The sequence below is a fragment of the Dendrobates tinctorius genome, unplaced genomic scaffold, assembly GCF_039654945.1.
Source record: "Dendrobates tinctorius isolate UK_male_01 unplaced genomic scaffold, ASM3965494v1 ptg000039l, whole genome shotgun sequence".
Taxonomy (NCBI): Eukaryota; Metazoa; Chordata; class Amphibia; order Anura; family Dendrobatidae; genus Dendrobates; species Dendrobates tinctorius.
The window spans coordinates 65,315,603-65,334,623 of record NW_027361707.1 but is presented as its reverse complement, the minus strand read 5'-3'; the positions used below and the strand labels follow the sequence as shown (position 1 = coordinate 65,334,623).

Here is a 19,021-nt window from a genome sequence, read left to right as displayed (position 1 = left end):
AATACTGCAGATTCATCCAGACCATCATTTATTAGTGTGTAATCAATAATATGAAAATATATTGAAACAATAGAAAAAATATATATGTATAATATGAGATGTAGTCTACACTCATAGTGAAATTCTGGATTAATTACAATTACAGTAGAGGTTTATTAGCCCTGCTGGCCTAACATTCATCCATATTGTTCCCAAACTACAAGTGCACAAATACTACTGCTTGTGCAATTGTCACCAAAAGTAAAAAAAATAAATGGCTAAAATGGGTGCGTGCTAGATTATAGCAGTAATCTCCGTGTTTGTGTTGTACTTTCAGTGCTATGAAATGAAGTTTGCTGAATTTTGCTTGCTATGTTATTGATTTTATCTAGTGCATGTTATTATACAAAATAATATAAAATAAATCCATATTATACATCTCTAGATATATCTAGATAGGGGGCATGGTGTGTTGGTTTTACTAATGCTTAGAGTTTTATGACAATCGGGTCCAGGGTGTAATTTCTGGTACTGATCAGACTTCTTACTTTTGCTACTTACTATTGCTCCTTGTATTATTACTTTTATTAGCTTTTTTCATTGCACCATTTACACATTTTTTTTGCAAAAAAAAAAACCACAGGTGTACAGTAGATTCTTACTGCCATAAATAGTTTCCACCCTTTGAAAAGTTTTTTAATATACTGAAAGATTTTCCATAAAAGTTTACGGAGTTGCTAGTCCAAGCATGTTGGGTTCCCATTTCACTTTCATCTGTTCCACTAGATCACTTCTCCCACTCTTTTGAAGGTGTCGACCTAATAGTCGGAATTTATCTGTAGATGTGGGAAGCCTTTTCTTCCATAGACTCAGGAGTTCGTAGATCTGAATGGTCAAGTTATTTGGGCTTTTTAATCTCACTAGCTGGATGGTACTGCGACGAATGGGTAGAGAATGTATCAGTTCTGCTGCATCTTCTTCTGAGAGTTCTTGAGCCACCCATTTGAGAACACTGTCCCACAACATATCTATTTTGGAATCATAGAGATAAAGACACAATTACATATTATATAAGTGTATAACACCTTCAAAAACAGATTCCAAAACTGGAAACCTTTCATGGGGAACAAAAAAAATAATTAACAAGCATATATATATTCTTTATGTGGCTCTGTCACTAAATTCACACTAGAAACTGCATACAATATTATACAATGTACATATATTTTAAACCTGATGCGGCTGGTGTACTTACTTTGACATGTCATTTCAAAATGGCTTTGCAATTCTTTCTGAAACCAGCTGAATACTAAGGGAGCCTGCTCTCATTGATATCAGTGACAGCAGAAGTAGGGTGATGGGAATAGTACTCTGTCAACATCCGAAGCCTTTGTCACCGGAGGTAAACTTTTTCCTCCGGTCATAGCTGCTGAGTTGAGCGAATATCTTCTGGTCGCTGCTTATTCGGCAAGCTATAGCGCTTATCGAATAAGCTGCAGAGGGAACCTGGTTTCCTGGATCGTTCCAGCTGTTCAGCTGATTGATGCCGCAGCTGCATGTGTCACGGCTATGTGACAGTCACAGCACATGCATGGAGAACCTGTGTGTTGGGCTCTCCATGCATCTGTCGTGACTGTCACACAGCCGTGACACATACAGCTGCGGCACCAATCCGATGATCAGCATGTAGGGTCCAGGAAGCCAGGTTCCCTCTGCAGCTTATTTGATAAGCGCTCTAACTTGCCGAATAAGCAGTGACAGGAAGATATTTGCTCATCTCTACTGCTGACCACCAATCAAAGCCGCTAGTGTTTCTCACAGTGTCATGCAGATGACAGCACAAGAAACACCCAGTGTTCGGGGTGCCGAATCCAAACAGTTACACAGACTTCCTGGAGAAGTTCATGTTCGCCATCCATGCCCGAACAGTAGGTGTTCGTTACTGTCACTACACATTATCAATAATGATTTTTCATTCAGCACCTACCTAATCATAGCTGTGTGCCCTTCTATGTGCCCTTGTACATCCCTTTAGAACTGGGACTTATGAGTACACTCTTGGCTCAGATCCGTTATTTTTTGTTTTTTATATTTTTTTATTTTTTTACTGTTAATAACTAAAAAAATGCAAACAAAAATGACTGAGCAAACGAGAAATTGAAATCAAAGCAATATTTGACTTTGCCTTCAAAATAGTACCGAGTCTTTTAGGTATACTTGCACGAAAGTTTGAAGGAACTTGGTAGTCAGGTTGTTCCAAACTTCTTGGAGAATTAGGGTACCGTTACATTTTGCGACGCACCAATGATCCCGACAACGATACGACCTGGTAAGGATCTCTGGTGTGTCGCTAAATGGTCGCTAGTAAGCTGTCAAACAGTCAGATTTACCCAATGACGCAGCAATGATCCAGCGATCCGTATAACGACTCGGAGGTCATTGGGACCTTGTCACACAGCAGTGATTCTGATGACTCCCGCCTGCGTCCATGATTTCTGAGTCACCACCAAGGTCGCTCGTCTGTGTCAAACAGCGATGCACGCTGGCCAGCTCGACACCAGTGATCAAAAAATGGCCCAGGACATTCGAGCACGATCATAGCGGGGGCCGGTTGCCGCTATGTGTCACATGTAGCGAGATTGCTGGCGAGGTCGCTGTTGCATCACAAAATCGGTGACGCTTCAGTGATCTCGTTAGTGATCTTGCTATGTGAGACGGGGCCTTTAACCACGGATCTTCTGTGGATTGAGTCATTCATTGTGCAAATACTTCTGTCTCTTAATGTTATCCCAGCCAGATTCATTGATGTTGAGATAAGGGCTTTGTGGGGGGCCATGTCATCACTTCTAGTACCTCTTGTTCTTCTTTATGATGAAGATATTACTTAATGACATTGGCTGTATGTTTGACGTCACTGTTTTGATGCAGAATAAATTTGGAGGCAATCAGACGCCACCCTGGTGATATTGCATGATGGGAAATTATTGCCAATATTTCTCAGCATTAAGGACATCATTTGCCTGACTAAATCCCTTAAAGGGAAATTGTTAGCAGGATTGTGCACAGTAGGCTACAGACAGTGTCAGTATGGCGGCGTTAAACTGATTACAATGATACCTTGGTTGATGAAATCCGTCTTGTGGTTGTTGCTTAATCTTTATTTTCATGTTTTGAGTTAACAATATGCTCATGCTCCAGGGCGGGGCTATGTGCAGGGTCAGCGTGTGGTGCTCTGATTAGGTATTTACCAGTATGACTTCTGACAGGTCATTGATCCCTCAGCGACCTGCCCCTTATTTTACATACTGAATTTCATATATACTGTATATATTGAAAAAAAATTATTTTCTGCAGGCAGACGCTGGTGGCGGCACCTGCGCTGCAGCCTGATCACATGTTTTATTTTTTATGGTATACATTAATTAATAAAAAATGTCTTCCATGTCCTGAAGTAGCATAACAGCCCCAGACCATCACACTACCACCACTATATTTTACTGTTGGTATGATGTTCCTTTTCTGAAATGCCGTGTTACTTCTATACCAGATGTAATGGGATATATAACTTCCAAAAAGGTCAACTTTTATCTCGTCAGTCCATACAGTATTCTTTCAAAAGTCTTGGGGATCATCAAGATGTTTTCTAGCAAAACCAAGACAAGCCTTTATGTTCTTATTGCTCAGCAGTGGTTTTCGTCTTGGAAATCTGTCGTGCAGGCCATTTTTACATAGTCTCTTTCTTATGGTGGAGTCACGAACACTGGCCTTAACTGAGGCAAGTGAAGCCTACAGTTCTTTGGATGTTGTTGTAGAGTCTTTTGTGACCTCTTGGATGAGTCATCGCTGCACTCTTGGGATAATTTTGGTCAGCTGGCCAGGCCTGGGAAGACTTAGCCCTGTTCAATGCTTGCGCCATTTGTGGATAATGACTCTCATTGTTGTCTGATGGAGTCCCAAAGCTTCAGAAATAGCTATATAGCCTTTTCTAGACTGAGAGATCTCAAATACTTTGTTTCTCATTTATTCCAGAATTTCTTTGGATCGCGACATGATGTCTAGCTTTTGAGGATCTTTTAGTCTACTTTACTTTGTCAGACAGGTCCTATTTAAGTGATTTTTTTTATTAAGAACAGGTGTGGCAGTAATCAGGTCTGGGTGTGGCTAGTGAATTTGAATTCAGCTTCCCAAAGATATAATAAACCACAGGTAATTTGAGGGGCAATCATTTTTTCACACATGGCCCTGTAGGTTTGGATTTCGCTTTCTCTTAATAATAAAGACCGTCATTTAAAAACTGAATTTTGTGTTTACTTGTGTTATCTTTGTCTAATATTTAAATTTATTTGGTGATATGAAACATTTAAGTGTGACAACCATACAAAAGTATATTAAATCAGGAATACTTTTTCACACAACTGTATGTCATGGAGCAGGTGGTTGAGTGTATGGAACAAACTGGGGAGTTGCATTCACAGGACACAGTGCAGATGTTGACTGTGTAACAAAGCCAGCATTTGCCTCAAACAACAGTGATTGAAATTAGCTAACACTTATCTCTGCTGTTCTCCACTTAAATGATGCTGTTAGTCACTGACAGCATGTTTTAACCTGTGTAATTCTGCCCAGGTGTCTGTTCTGGGTGCCCTTTGGTCCCCCTATGACATGATCTTTGGGGGCTGATTAGTTAACATGACAGTTGCTGCAGCCAGGGGACTGCTGAAGGCCCTCATCACTGATATGTTACAGGAAAGATGTATATCTTGGTACCGTGTTAGCCAGTAGATAGAAAAATATTCAGAATTGAGAGTCCTCAGTGGTTGATACCTTTTAATGGCTAACTGAAAAGATGGTAACAAATTGCAAGCTTCGAGACTTCTCAGGTCTCTTCAATGCCTGATGAAGAGACCTGAGTAGTCTGGAAAGCTTGCAATTTGTTACCATCTTTTCAGTTAGCCATTAAAAGGTATCAACCACTGAGGACTCTCAATTCTGAATATTTTTCTTCACTGATATGTTGGCATTTCTGTGAAGCCAAGTTATAGACTTGCCTCCTTGAGAGATCATGATTCGTCATTTATACTGCTGTACTGCAGAGTTAAACTTCTCTTTAGGGTCTAAACTAAGTGTAAAGTAAAAAAAAGGTTTTAAAAATATTTAAAAAAGTAATAAAAATACAAATTTAAAAAAATAAAATAAAAGGAAATTAAGAAATAAAAATATAAACTTAAAGGCTGTGTTTCCGCTGCGTGGAAACAATCAGGAATTGCTGCGGATTGAACGCTGAGGCAGATGTTCCTGCATAGTGGAGGGGATTTTATTAAATCCCGACTCCACTATGCGTCCGATTACGCGGGTGACACACCCGAGTAATCAGACATGCGGCGCATCTTTCCAGACCGCAGCATGTTGGTTTACCTTGCGGAGACACTGAGTCTCCGTAAGGTAAACTGCCTACTCAAGAGTGCCTTGCGGTGATTCTAGATGTGTTCACTGAGCACATCTGGAATCACCGCGCAGCCAGAAGGGGGCGGGGCGAGGTTTCCGCTCTGTCCAAACCGCTGTGGAGTTGTACTCATATATTAATGTATCTATAAAAGTCTGATGTATGACAACAATATAAAAAAGTTTAACCCCCTATATTACTTGTGTAAAGTTAGAAAATATAAAAATAACGAAAATACTGTTGTTAATGGCCACCCCTCTAAGGCTACTTTCACACATCAGGTTTTTGGCGTCAGGCGCGTTCCGGCGTCGTGCCGGAGCGCCGGATCCGGCAAATGTTTAGTAAAATCGGATGTGACGGATCCGGTTTTCTGCCGGATCCGTCTTGCGCTTGACAGCCAATACCGGATCCGTCTCATCCGGTTCATCCGGTTTTCGATCCGTTTTTCGACGGATTACGCCGGATCCGATTTTTAAAATCGCCCCTTGTGGCCTTCCGAAAGGGATTGGCTACTGAAAAACCATATATAGCGTGTTCCTACAGCCCTTCTTTGACAGGTTGTAAAGGAGAAAGTGCAGGTTGGAGAGAAGAGCAAGTTACTGGCGAAGATGGATGTTGTGATTGGAAATATTTTGAAGAATTTGGTGGATTTTACAGCGGAGGCGAATCGTTTGAGGGTGATTGTTCTGGAGAAGGAGAGAGCGAGACAGCAGCAGCGCATCAGGCATCATAGACGACGTTTGTGGATCCACCCCATCACAGCCAAGAGAATGACGCGTGGGGTCTATTCTACACTCTGCATGGACCTTAGACGAAACCCGGATAAATTTTTTGGATATGTTCGGATGAAAATGGAGAATTTTGATTACTTGGTGGAGCGCATTGCACACCTCATAAGAAAATCGGACACCTATTGCCGCTGCTCTGTTTCACCCGCAGAGCGTCTGATGGTGACTTTAAGGTAAGCCACATTTATTGGATATGCTCGCATCAGAGCACACTTTCACTGCAATCTTGGTGGTAGTTTGCAGCTCCAAGTGTTATAGCTGACTTTTGGTATGTAATGCTGTGATTTTAAACTAATTGATTGTTTTTTAATTCCCCACAGATTTCTTGCAACTGGAGAATCCCTTTCGTCACTGCATTTCCAGTACAGACTCGGGATTTCCACCATATCTGGAATAGTGAAGTACATGCCGTGCACTGTGGGACTCCTTAGCTGAAGAGTTTTTACCAGAGCCCACAACAGAGAGGTGGATTGAAATTTCAGAAAAGTTTCAACAGATATGTCAGTTTCCGAACTGCTTGGATGCTGTGGACGGGAAACATATCCGCATTGTAAAGCCAGCCGGATCGGGATCGGAATATTTCAATTACAAGAAATATTTTTCCATTGTCCTCATGGCCATCGCTGATGCGGAATACAAATTTATTGCTGTTGATATTGGGGCCTATGGCCGCTCCAATGACTCTCAAGTTTTCAAACTGTCTGCCATGGGGCGTAATCTGTATGGAAACACCTTCCAGTTCCCACCCCCTAGACCGCTGCCGCAAACATCTGGTCCACCTATGCCATTTGTCTGTGTAGGGGATGAAGCCTTCCAGCTGTCAGAACACCTTTTGAAACCGTACGGTAGCAGAGGATTGTCAAGAACAAAACGCCTTTTTAATTACCGCCTCACAAGAGCAAGAAGAATGGTTGAATGTACCTTTGGTAGTCTGACAGCCAAATGGCGGGTCCTATTGACTGCGATCAACCTCAAGGCAGAAACAGTGGACGAGGTGATCAAAGCTTGCGTGGTACTCCACAATTTTGTTATCTGCAAGGAACCCATTTCCATTGAGGACCCCTCTGAAGAAACCACCTTGCAAGATTACCATGACATTACCACTAGAAGTTCTGTGACGGTTTCAGTAATGAGGGACAATTTTGCACTGTACTTTATGTCACCTCAAGGCAGAGTACACTGGCAGGATGACAGAGACTGAAAGATTTGTGCCCTTAACCAAACTTGTGTACCTTCTGTACCAACAGTATATACCTTTGCCAACCAAAGTTGGCTATCTCGTCATGGTCTTACTATTTTTACCTTTAGGCCACAGGTGTGTACCTGGTTGTGTTTTATGCAAAGTATTTCACCTTTTAACAAAAGTTGTGTACATTGTTAGGAAATCACCAACAATAAACACAACTTTTTAGGTGAAATACTTTGCTTCAAACACAACCAGGAACACAACTGTGGCAAAAAGCTCAAATTTACCCACAGTTATATACCTGGTTTTGAATACCTTTTGCCATTGAAATACCCTGTATTTAACCTTTTTTTAAAAAATATTTCGCCGCAGAAAGAAATGACAGACAACCATTGTGAAACGATAATTTAACTTTTATTTAAAATATTTCTTTTTTTTGTAAAATGTTTTTAAAGTGCAAAAAACTTTTTTAATAAAGGTTTTAAACCCAATGGGCATTTTTATTAAAAAACACACATTACAAATCTGTGTAGTGTGGGGTGGAAATACTGCTGGAGGGGCTGCGGGACACTTCGACACTGGGAGTGTGGAGAGAGGACTGGGATCATGGTGGGGAAGGAACAGTTAGAGGTGAAGGTGTGGAAAAAGCTACAGAATGGGTGGACATGTGGGAGGCAGAAGAGGTGGTGGGTGGTGGAGTTTAGGGTTGGGCAGGGACTGTAGGAGCAGATGATGTTGATGGAAAGTTGTATGGGGAAGGAGTTTGGTACGGGGAAGGAGTTTGGTATGGGGCAGGTTGCTGGAAGTGGGGAGATGTCTGGTACTGGGGAGGTTGCTGGTACTGGGGAGGTTGCTGGTATGTAATAGGAGGGGGAGGATGGAAAGTGGCTGGAGGGGGTGCAGGTGGAGGAACTACTGGGGTGGGAGGAGGAGGTTGGGAGGTAACGTGCTGGAGAGCACCATGGCATGAATGCATTACATGCATCTGCTGGGTAGGAGAGAGCGTTGCCATGCGCTCCACAACAGACCTGAAAAAGGTGTGGTTTGGCGAAGATCTTGCTTCTGAATGCATGGTTTGCAGAAGTGTCTTCACCTCCAGAATGCTGGAGTTGATCTGCTGAAAGCCTGCGGAGATTTGCTCTGACAAGACTTTTAGACAGTTCTGGAAAGATGCATTCAGATGCAAGAACTCTGGTGCATAAGTCTTTTCCTGACCCCTCTGCCGCTGCCGCCCAGTATCCGCAGGTGTACTAGAGGTGGCAGGGGCAGAAGGGTGGGGTAAAGGGAAAGCGATCTCCTCACCAGCAGCTTCATGTAATGTAGGCGGCCACGATGCTCCTGTGCTGGTGGATGGGACAGATGGGTCGAATGTGTGGGAAGGCTGGGAAGGTGCAGATGTAAAGGGGCGGTCGAAGTGTCCCTCGGTGCCGGTCTCCTCAGGGATCGCCTCAGAAGGGTCCAATCGTGCAGGCTCCCGAGTGCTGCTCACCGTGCTGTGGAATAAAGAGAAAAAAAAACAATTAAAATAGTGACATGGCATGGCCCTGGCTGAAAAAAAATTGTTACATCTAAACATTTTTTTTTCACATGTGGTGTGTAATATTTACCTTCTGGTGACCATTGTATCCCGGAGGAACGACAGGGCTCGTGCGTACTTGTACTTGCTCCTGCGTCCTCCAGATCCACTCGGGGCCCGCATCTCTTTATTGAACTCCTTCTTGAAACGATCCCTCACAGACTGCCACCGCTTCACAATTCTGTCCCCTGAAACAAGAAAGGACAAAGTGGTTAGTATACAACATCAGTGTTTCCCAAACTCCAGTCCTCATGGTCCCCAGGGGTCATGTTTTCAGGATTTCCATAGTAAATAGAAATCCTGAACACATGATCCGTGGGGACCACGAGGACTGGAGTTCGGGAACCACTGGTTTACATCAAGCAACCGGTACTGTATATACTTACACTCTTTAATCTGGGCCCGAGCATCGAGGTCCTCCCAGCGGGCCACAAGGAGCGAACAGATTTCCTCCCAGAGTCGTCGGGTAACGATCAGGTCAGCATGGCGGCGGTCAGCCATATTCCATAACGGCTCCCGTTCTGTGATGAGATCGATGAGGTGGTCCACATCTATTCCTCCATCCTCACCGTCTGAGTCGGGAGCACGCTGTGAAGGCTGTTAAAGTAAAAGAGAAAAATAGCAAAATTAGTCACCACACTTAAGACATGAAATAAAAAGTGTACCAAAATTTCACTTAAATATTATACTTACACGCTGGTGACCGCCGCGTTGCTGTCGCCGACGACCCTGGGAGGCACTGCGAGGACCTCTTGGCCGAGCACCAGATTGGGAAGACTAGAGAAGAAAAGAAAAAAAATTATGTGTTTGGATGTTGGCATTTGTTTGCTGTGTGTGGTCTGCAGAACATTGTTTTCTATGTGTTGTGTGTAGTGTGATGTAGTGTTTCTGCGTTTGATGCAAAAAACTTACCAATTGTGAGCCCACTCCAGGTGTCTGTCCACCCCTTCCTTCTTCTTCTGGGAGCTCCTCTTCAGCTTGTGATTCCTGTTTTGAAATAAAAGGCAATGAATAGACATATATTACAGAGATGATGGATTTTGGAAATAAAAACTTACCGTCAAACGCTGACGATGCAAGGGAGGGCTCCCAGAAGAAGATGTGCTGTCCTTTTGCTGGCCAGACTCCATGGCTGTGGGTGGTGCTGTTGCTGCTGCCAGTGCTGCCAGTGCTGCCACTGCTGCTGCTGCATCTCTTGGGCGGATGTTGAATAAAGAGAAGCAAAGGGCCAATGAATATCTTGATATTCCATGGCCCTAGTTTTGAGGAATGGGGGATTTGATAATTACCTTCTCTCATCTGCTGCTGGACTCCCCTCCCGTTGTTCAGCATGCTGCTCTATTTGGGGTGGTGGTGGTGCTGATGGTGCTGCAGTGGTCTCCTGCCTTCTCCTGCGCCTGGTTGCTGTCTTTGGTGGCATGTTGGGTGTGGCTGAGGGTCCCACTGTCATGCTTTTATATATGTGTCTTGTGGGCAGAGCTACTGAGCATGCTCAGACCCAAAAAACCGGATCCGGCCACCGGATCCGGCTAACGCCGGATCCGGCACATTGCGGCGCTCATAGGCTTTCATTGTGTGAAAAAGCCCGACACGCCGGATCCAGCGTGTCTGGCTTTTTCGCCGGAGACAAGAAACGTTACAGTACCCGTTTTTTCCAGACGCCGGATTGCGGCACATTGCCGGATCCGGCGAAAACCGGATGAAACGCATGGCCATCTGGCCCGATCCGGCGCTAATGCAAGTCAATGGGGGGAAACCGGATCCGGCATTGCATTTCGCCGGATCCGGTTTTTGTCAAAAGTGCCGGATCGCGCCTGACTGCGAAAACCTGATGTGTGAAAGAGGCCTAAGAAAGAAGTTGAGTCTTGAAAAACTTATGATTTTTTTTAAGCTGCTAAAATAGTAAAATAATTTTTTTTACATGTTTGGTATTGTCATACAATGAACACATCAAAAACAAATCCCCAAAAACTATGATGGAATTGCTGTTTTTTTCACCATTTATCCTCAACTGTAATTTTTTACCGTACATTTTATGGTGAATTGAGTTGGGTCATTATAAACTGCAACTCATCCTGCAATAATTAAGCCCTCATATGGCAATATATTGACAGAGATTTGAAGTTATGTTTATTGGGGAAAAAAAAGTAAAAGTAGGAAAATATGAAATGCAAAAAACAAAATTGGCTGCAACATTAAAGAACCACTCCTCCTTCCATGAAAATTTCCATCTTCTTTATATATTGCAGTCATTGTATTATATTGCACTCTGTATTTTCAATTGCTCATGTTTTCCCCTCTACACAGTGAATTCTTCTCGTTTCCATTAGCGCTATGACGTCACGTGATTAAATAGTGACTAGCTACATTTTTCTAAGCTCTATGTAGAAACAGGAAGTCTCTCTTCCCTGCAAAAGTTCCTGACATGGGGAGGAAGAAGCAGCTGGGTGGGAGATGAAAAGGGAAGTGAAAAGAGCCTTCCTGTTTCTACATAGACCAGAGAAAAGAGAAGAATTAGCTGCGTAGAAAAGTGAATTGAGCAATTGCTTGTACACAGTGCTATATAATATGATGATTGTGAAATTTAAAGAAAATATAACGTTTGATGTGAGTGCTTCTTTAAAGCTATTGTATGATTCTTACCTTTAGGACCCACTGTCAAAAGTTTTGTACTTGATGGACGACTGATATTTTTCTCCACCTGTAACCAGAGAATCAGAAACAGTGAAGTGTAGTAACAATCATTGGCAATGATATCAGAAAGCAAATTCTATTTCAAATGCAATAAATAAAGTATTGAGTGTTCAGGAAGGGATTCAATCCAAAGATAATGTTAAAAAGAACTTGGCACTCCAAGAGATGTTAAGAGGATGTAGAAACAAGTTATTTCAAAATGGCAATCTTCAGTATTTACAATTTATTCATGTTTCATTCTTCAATGGGCGCTCATTCAACAGCACATTGTTCCATATCCCTTAGCGTTTATACATTTCCTTTTCCATTATTTCTACGTAATCTGTTTCTGATGAAGACCTGACTGAAGACCGAAATGTAAATTGTTTGCATACAGGAGATTGCCATTTTGAAATAAATTGTTTCTACATTCTCCGCATATCTCTTAGAGTGCCAAGTTCTTTTTAAACTATTTCAAATCTATTCACATTAGACCATACATGAACTGCCTAGTTTTGTGTTGCCAGCAAATATATTTGACATGTGGTCTGGTCTTTGTACAAAGAAAAAGATTCAAAAGTGGCTAATAATCACCAAGCATTTTTATTTCCATTATTTTATGTATTACTGTACACCTAAAAATCAAGGATTTGAGTTATCTCGGGTCCATGTTGTTGTAGCTCGAAATTAGCCATTAGGCTGCTTTTACAGTTACCATGTTTTTGCGCGCCGATTTTGCGGCCCCAATAGATTTCTATTGGGCCTCAAAATCGGCCCGTAAAAAGTTCCACGGTGCGCCGTGTGCCGTAGGGCCATGAGGGCCGTTTTTGTGGCCGTGGTAAAAGATTGAGCTTGTTCGATCTTTTATAAGTCATATGGACATGGCCCCCATTGTAAATCAATGGGCCCGCAAAAACATGCTTCTGTTTGCACCATGCACCGTGACTTTCGGTTTTGCAGGACGTTGTTTTTTTTTCCAATACTTTCCATAGTATTGGAAAAAACAAAAACCTCGATTTGCAAACTTTTTTGCGGTCCGTTATTGCGGCAGACCACAAAAAATGCAGCGATATGGCCCGCAAAAATGGGCCGCTACAACAGACTGCAAAAATGCGGTTAGTGTAAAAGTAGCCTTAATGACCAACGCATAGGACTGAGCTTTTGGACGACACAGCTTCTGCACTGAAAAGTCACATAAATGGTAATGTGGTAGATGTAGATTAATATGTTGGACAGGGGCGAACATACCATCGGTGCAACCTGTGCGGCCACACAGAGGCCCAAGAGATAAATGGGCCACTACCATCTCACAAGCGGCATGCAGCTTCTATAATAGAAGCATGAAGGGTTCTTAAATAGGGGTCATCTTCAGTTTGTGTCCACCATTGGGATAAGATGAGTACATAACTGATAGGTTCCTTTTTAATGTATTTTATTTAGTATATAATATCATTTAATAATTTTGTAAGTCTATGGGTCCATACACCATTCTCACAAAGCAGTGGACAGATCCATAGACTTACTATTGACCTTGTACACTGTTCTGAGCATGGAGCTCATATAGGAGCTGCATACTTCAAGATGGTATTTTCATCAATAGGTGGCAGTCTCAGGACCCGGAATCCCACATACTCGCAGGACAGAGGAGTCCCTATAACATATGAAAATTCTTTTAATTGATGCTGTGTATAAGTCGTACAGTAACTAGATTTCACAATGCAAACTGTATACATTATCTTATTGAGCAGCATGGTGGCTCTTTATTTATTAGGATAAAAGATGTACAGTAAGCAACACAAAAAAACAAGGACAGAAACATAATGATTAAAAAATACCCTGTAGTAAATAAAGAAATAGCATAGTGCATTTTTTTTTATAAAAAAAAACATGTTAACTAAATACCTTATATTATTTTTACGAACTATGCTATTTATTTATAAACTGCTTGGTACTTATTTAGTCATTATGTTTCTGTCCTTTTTTTTTCTGTTCAGTGGCCAGTGTGAACATGCGCTTATACGTTGCATGCACACCAGTTTAAATGCCAGTTCATACGTTTTTTGGGGTTTTTTTTCAGCAAGCAACACAAACAAGACACAAATTATGTATCTTACGAATATCTATCTATTATCTTTGCACATATTTAACACATAAAAATCTGTCATTTCTATTTTGCAATCTGTTCTGGTACGTGTCACACGGACACCGCATGGATGCCATCTGTGTGCTGTACTTGTCTACACAGATTCATATACTTTTATTGGGCCTTGGAACCAGCGCTGCCCGAAAAAAGTGGACATGTCTACGAGTGGGTCACATGGATACACAGTCTGTGTGAAAAAACGGATATGTGCGCAGCCTCATTGATTATAATGGGTTTGTCTCCGCTTGTATACGTGTCTCCAGTAGATGTACAAATGGATGCTACATGTAGCGGAAACACACACGTGTGAAGCCAGATATTTGAATTGTCACTTTTTATAAAGTCGTAAAATCACTCCAATAAGAGGATGGTATAAAAAATAAAAAAAACAGTGCAAGACAGAAGTGTTATATCTGAAGGAGCACCAACTTTCTCAAACACTGTGTGACACGTTAATAAATTTGGTACCAACTAGAGTTGAGCGACTTTGGTCGGATCGGGTTTCGTGAAACCCGAATGAAACAAAATAAGTTTCAGATGAAACTCGTCCGACTAGAGCAAAAAAAGTCGGAGTTTCGTCCGACTTTTATTTCCCATTGACTTGCATTGGGGTCGGGTTTCGGACGAAACTCCGACTTTGTTTTGCTCTAGTCGGACGAGTTTCATCTGAAACTTATTTTGTTTCATTCGGGTTTCACGAAACCCGATCCGACCAAAGTCACTCAACTCTAGTACCAACAACTCCACCGCAGCTACAGGCAACAGAATTCAAAACTGTCTGACTTTCATGACAAATTTTGCAGTGAATTTTCAATCAATTTATGTGTGTGAAACTAGAGAGGCTGCAATGACTCCATTAATTTTTCTCTCAAAGACAAAGGATTGGATATCCATAATTCTACCACCTCCACAACTATGCAATGCGCCAAATGAGTAAATATCGCACTGCCCAAGAGATAGTTGTGAGTAGCCAAGGTGTACTGGCCACTAACGGCGGTTAGTGATTCTCAATCTTGGCTTCACTGGCTCTTGAGTTTCCTAGTTTCCCAAACCACAGAATGAACGTTATTTGATAAGGTGGCATGGTGACTCAGTGGTTAGCAGTGCAGTCTTGCAGCGCTGGGGTCCTGGGTTCAAATCCCACCAAGAACAACATCTGCAAGGAGTTTGTATGTTCTCCCCGTGTTTGTGTGGGTTTCCTCCGTTTTCCTTCCAAAGACATACTAATAGGGAATTTAGATTGTGAGCCCCAATGCCAATAATGTCTGTAAATTGCTGTGGAATTAATGGTGCTATTGTCATGGTCTGATAGTTTTAAATTGGACAAAGTGAATTTTTTTTTACTTTGTCAAGTGCAATGTGTGACGTGATTGCCCCCGGTGGCCATTGGAATTATCACACGTGGTGTATTTCATTCATAGTTGTTCATTTGCAACCAACCTTGGTGGTGGAAGGAGCTGGAGAGATTGCTCAGCTCAATCTGAGTTCTGATGTGGAAGGAGTCACCGAAGGGAGTTCTTTGCAGCGCTTACTGAACTTGGTGGCAGCTATTCAGGAGGAAGGCTGCAGTCGGTTGCTGGACTCTGTGCTGGAGCATTTGCACAGAGAGAGCTAAGTTTTCTATTTCCCCTGTTTGTGACTTTCCTTATGTGTGATCTAGTGCAGTGGTGGGATTAGTTTCCGCACCGGCCAATGCCCTAGCGAGGGACTAGGTTCAGGGCGAGTCAGGGCATAAGGTTCGCGTGCGGCGACAGGTGCGGAGCCTGTTTAGGGAACGTAAGGAGTGCAGGGACGCTTCCTCAGGGAAGCTTAGGAGGTCTCCACTTCCCTATTTCCTATTACAGGGCCCACCACTGTAATTGTTCCTGTGTTTCCCCTTATTATTTAAATTCGCCAGCTGGAGGCGGGGTATCCAGTTTTACGTGTACTTTTTAAATTAGCCAGCTGGAGGCGGTGTATCCGGCTGCACGTTCCGTTATTATTTAAATTCGCCCCGCTGGAGGCGCTGTATCCAGGGTCACGTGTGTCATAAATTCGCCCTGCTGGAGGCGCTGTGTCCAGTCACACGTTGATCATTACATTATCACCAACCATAAAAAAATTTTTTCTGCTGAGCCATGGACCTAATGCAAACCTTTACCCAGGTACTGCAGACCTTTACTGAAGAGATCAGGGGGCTGCGCGGTGAGATGGTGCAGCAACTGCAGCTGTTGGTGGGCTTTGGAGGTTTGATTCAGGCACAGGCTCAGCCAGAACCCAAGATATCTCTCCCAGACCGGTTTTCTGGAGGGAGAGATCAATTCTTGGTATTTCAGCAAGCCTGTAAATTATATTTCAGGCTGCGCCCTCGTTCTTCAGGGAGCGAAGAGCAATGGGTGGGGATCATTATGTCCCTTTTGAAGGGGGATCCCCAGTCCTGGGCCTTCTCCCTGCCGGACGATTCACCATCTTTAGAATCCGTGGACGAGTTTTTTGCGGCTTTGGCGCTTGTGTATGGGGATCCTGATGGCGTCTCTCTGGCGGAATCCCGACTCCGTAGGTGTAAACAGGGAGCCCGGGTTGCTGAGGAGTACTGCTCCGAGTTTAGGAGATGGGCCACTAACACTCAGTGGAATGACCCTGCACTTAGGAGTCAATTTGCGCAGGGTCTGTCTCCAAAATTGCAGGACACTCTGGTGCAGTACGCCGCCCCCAGGTCGCTGGAGGCCGTCATGTCCCTCGCCATCCGGGTGGATAGACGTCTTAGGGAAAGACATACACAAAATGTGCCCCCTGTAGTCCTCTCCGGGGGGGAGGACCCCCGGTACGTTGGTGGAACCCAGGCAGCCCGGTGTTGTTGGTACAAATAGGGGGTTGCCTGGGGTTCGCCGTGGTGGGGGGGTATGCTTTTCCTGTGGGAAGCCGGGCCATTTCATGGGAGCCTGCCCAGGGCGTGCCAAGTCTCTGGACGAACCAATGCAAGTAGGAGGTGTTAGGTTGTGTTCAGGCCTGCCTATGGTTCAGGGAGTGGTGTCGGCATGTTTTTTCTGTGGGCAGACTGGTCATTTCCTTAAGGCGTGCCCATTATGTGCCAAAATATCTGTGTCATCTCAGAAGCCGCAGACCGCTGGTCGTTTGGAGGAAGGCAACCAGGGAGTGTACATTTCCTCCATTTTGCCCTCCCAAGGTATTATGTCAGCAGAAGTGTTTGCTGGCGGGGTACCGGAGGTGGTACCGGTGCTTGTGGACAGTGGAGCAGGGGTTAGTCTGGTGGATGCTCATTTTGTCCAGACTCATGGCCTGAAGTGTAGGACGCTGGCCCAACCTATGAGCGTCCAGGCCATTAACTCTGTTCCACTGAGCCAGGGGAGCCTTACCCAAGTCGTAGAAAACATCCGTCTGCGTATAGGACATCATGAGGAGTCCTTGTCATGCTACGTCTTGGAGGGAATGCCAGTACCTATCGTTTTAGGCTTCCCCTGGCTGAAAAAACACAACCCGGGGATAGATTGGCGAGCAAGGGAAGTAGTCAGCTGGGGGCAGTCGTGTGAGGGCTGCTGCCTTGGGACTACTGTCTCTGCCGTCTCTCTTCAGGGGACCCCTTCCTCTCCTGTGAGAGCAGCGATGGTGCGGCGGGAGAGTAGGGGCAAGTTTCAGCCCTCGCCGCTAGCTAACCCTGTGAGAGGCAGACCTCGCGGTGGAAAGGGTTGGAGTGTGGTGTACCCTATGGTGTAGTTCGGGGGTGTGAGTGTGGTGACACAGGGGGACGCCTCTGTTATCAGGTCCAGAATGAGTTCACCAATTTTATGACATAGCGAATGTGTGCAATGAACGTTCAGGTCAGGACCTGTGTGTGAACGAGCGTGTATGGGTGCCACCAAAAAACATCTTGTGGAAGTGTGTTGTGGAGCCTGATCAGCTCATAACAAACAAACATAAACATACATAAACTCGTTCCCCAGGTTGGCGCTATGGAGATGAGTGATTCCTCCAAAATAAACTTTATTGCCAATACCAGCTGTGTGTTTGTCATAAATTTGAATTCAGGTGATGGTGGGGTGAACTCAGGGTCTGGCCGTCCCCGCTGTAGGGGTTTCCCTAATGAGGGGTGGTCTTGAGGGTCCAGAGGCCCCTCATTAAGGAGGGGGTACTGTCATGGTCTGACAGTTTTAAATTGGACAAAGTGAATTTTTTTTACTTTGTCAAGTGCAATGTGTGACTTGATTGCCCCCGGTGGCCATTGGAATTATCACACGTGGTGTTTTTCATTCATAGTTGTTCATTTGCAACCAACCTTGGTGGTGGAAGGAGCTGGAGAGATTGCTCAGCTCAATCTGAGTTCTGATGTGGAAGGAGTCACCGAAGGGAGTTCTTTGCAGCGCTTACTGAACTTGGTGGCAGCTATTCAGGAGGAAGGCTGCAGTCGGTTGCTGGACTCTGTGCTGGAGCATTTGCACAGAGAGAGCTAAGTTTTCTATTTCCCCTGTTTGTGACTTTCCTTATGTGTGATCTAGTGCAGTGGTGGGATTAGTTTCTGCACCGGCCAATGCCCTAGCGAGGGACTAGGTTCAGGGCGAGTCAGGGCATAAGGTTCGCGTGCGGCGACAGGTGCGGAGCCTGTTTAGGGAACGTAAGGAGTGCAGGGACGCTTCCTCAGGGGAGCTTAGGAGGTCTCCACTTCCCTATTTCCTATTACAGGGCCCACCACTGTAATTGTTCCTGTGTTTCCCCTTATTATTTAAATTCGCCAGCTGGAGGCGGTGTATCCGGCTGCACGTTCCGTTATTATTTAAATTCGCCCCGCTGGAGGCGCTGTATCCAGGGTCACGTGTGTCATAAATTCGCCCTGCTGGAGGCGCTGTGTCCAGTCACACGTTGATCATTACAGCTATATAAATGTGCAAAATAAATAAGAATGTACCATGACAGTGAGTGTTTTTGGACTTATTTAAATATATTCACCAGAAGAAATTTGGTTCCATCACCCACCAAGCAAGGTGGAAAAAACTTTTGTAAAAAAGATTAGAGTGTGACCTCATTAATTTTAAATCAAAATAGAAAAGTATATCTTTTTATATCTGTGGTACCCCTGTAGTGGAAGCAAGGCGTGCAGAGACTGGAGCATCTAGCAGCAGAGAGTGCGTCACACTAACAGACATTAATGCCTTCTAGGCTGCACTGTCTTGGCAACCTGGAAGAGGAGGAGCAGCAACTTTGGAAAAGACAGATTGGCTGAACAAGGTGGAGAAAAAAG

General features: G+C 43.9%; 1 protein-coding gene across 1 annotated transcript in view; it reads right to left on the bottom strand.

Annotated features, from left to right (window-relative positions):
• Positions 1–274: 274 nt before the first annotated feature.
• DTHD1 (death domain containing 1) overlaps positions 275–19,021 on the bottom strand; it is a 112,192-nt gene continuing 93,445 nt past the window's right edge. The window contains exons 9-10 of the mRNA XM_073574726.1: positions 11,616–11,673; positions 275–1,007 (exon numbers count right to left, since the gene is read on the bottom strand). Of these exons, the coding sequence (XP_073430827.1) occupies positions 706–1,007; positions 11,616–11,673 (360 nt within the window). The 3' untranslated portion in view covers positions 275–705. The remainder of the gene's footprint in view (positions 1,008–11,615; positions 11,674–19,021) is intronic.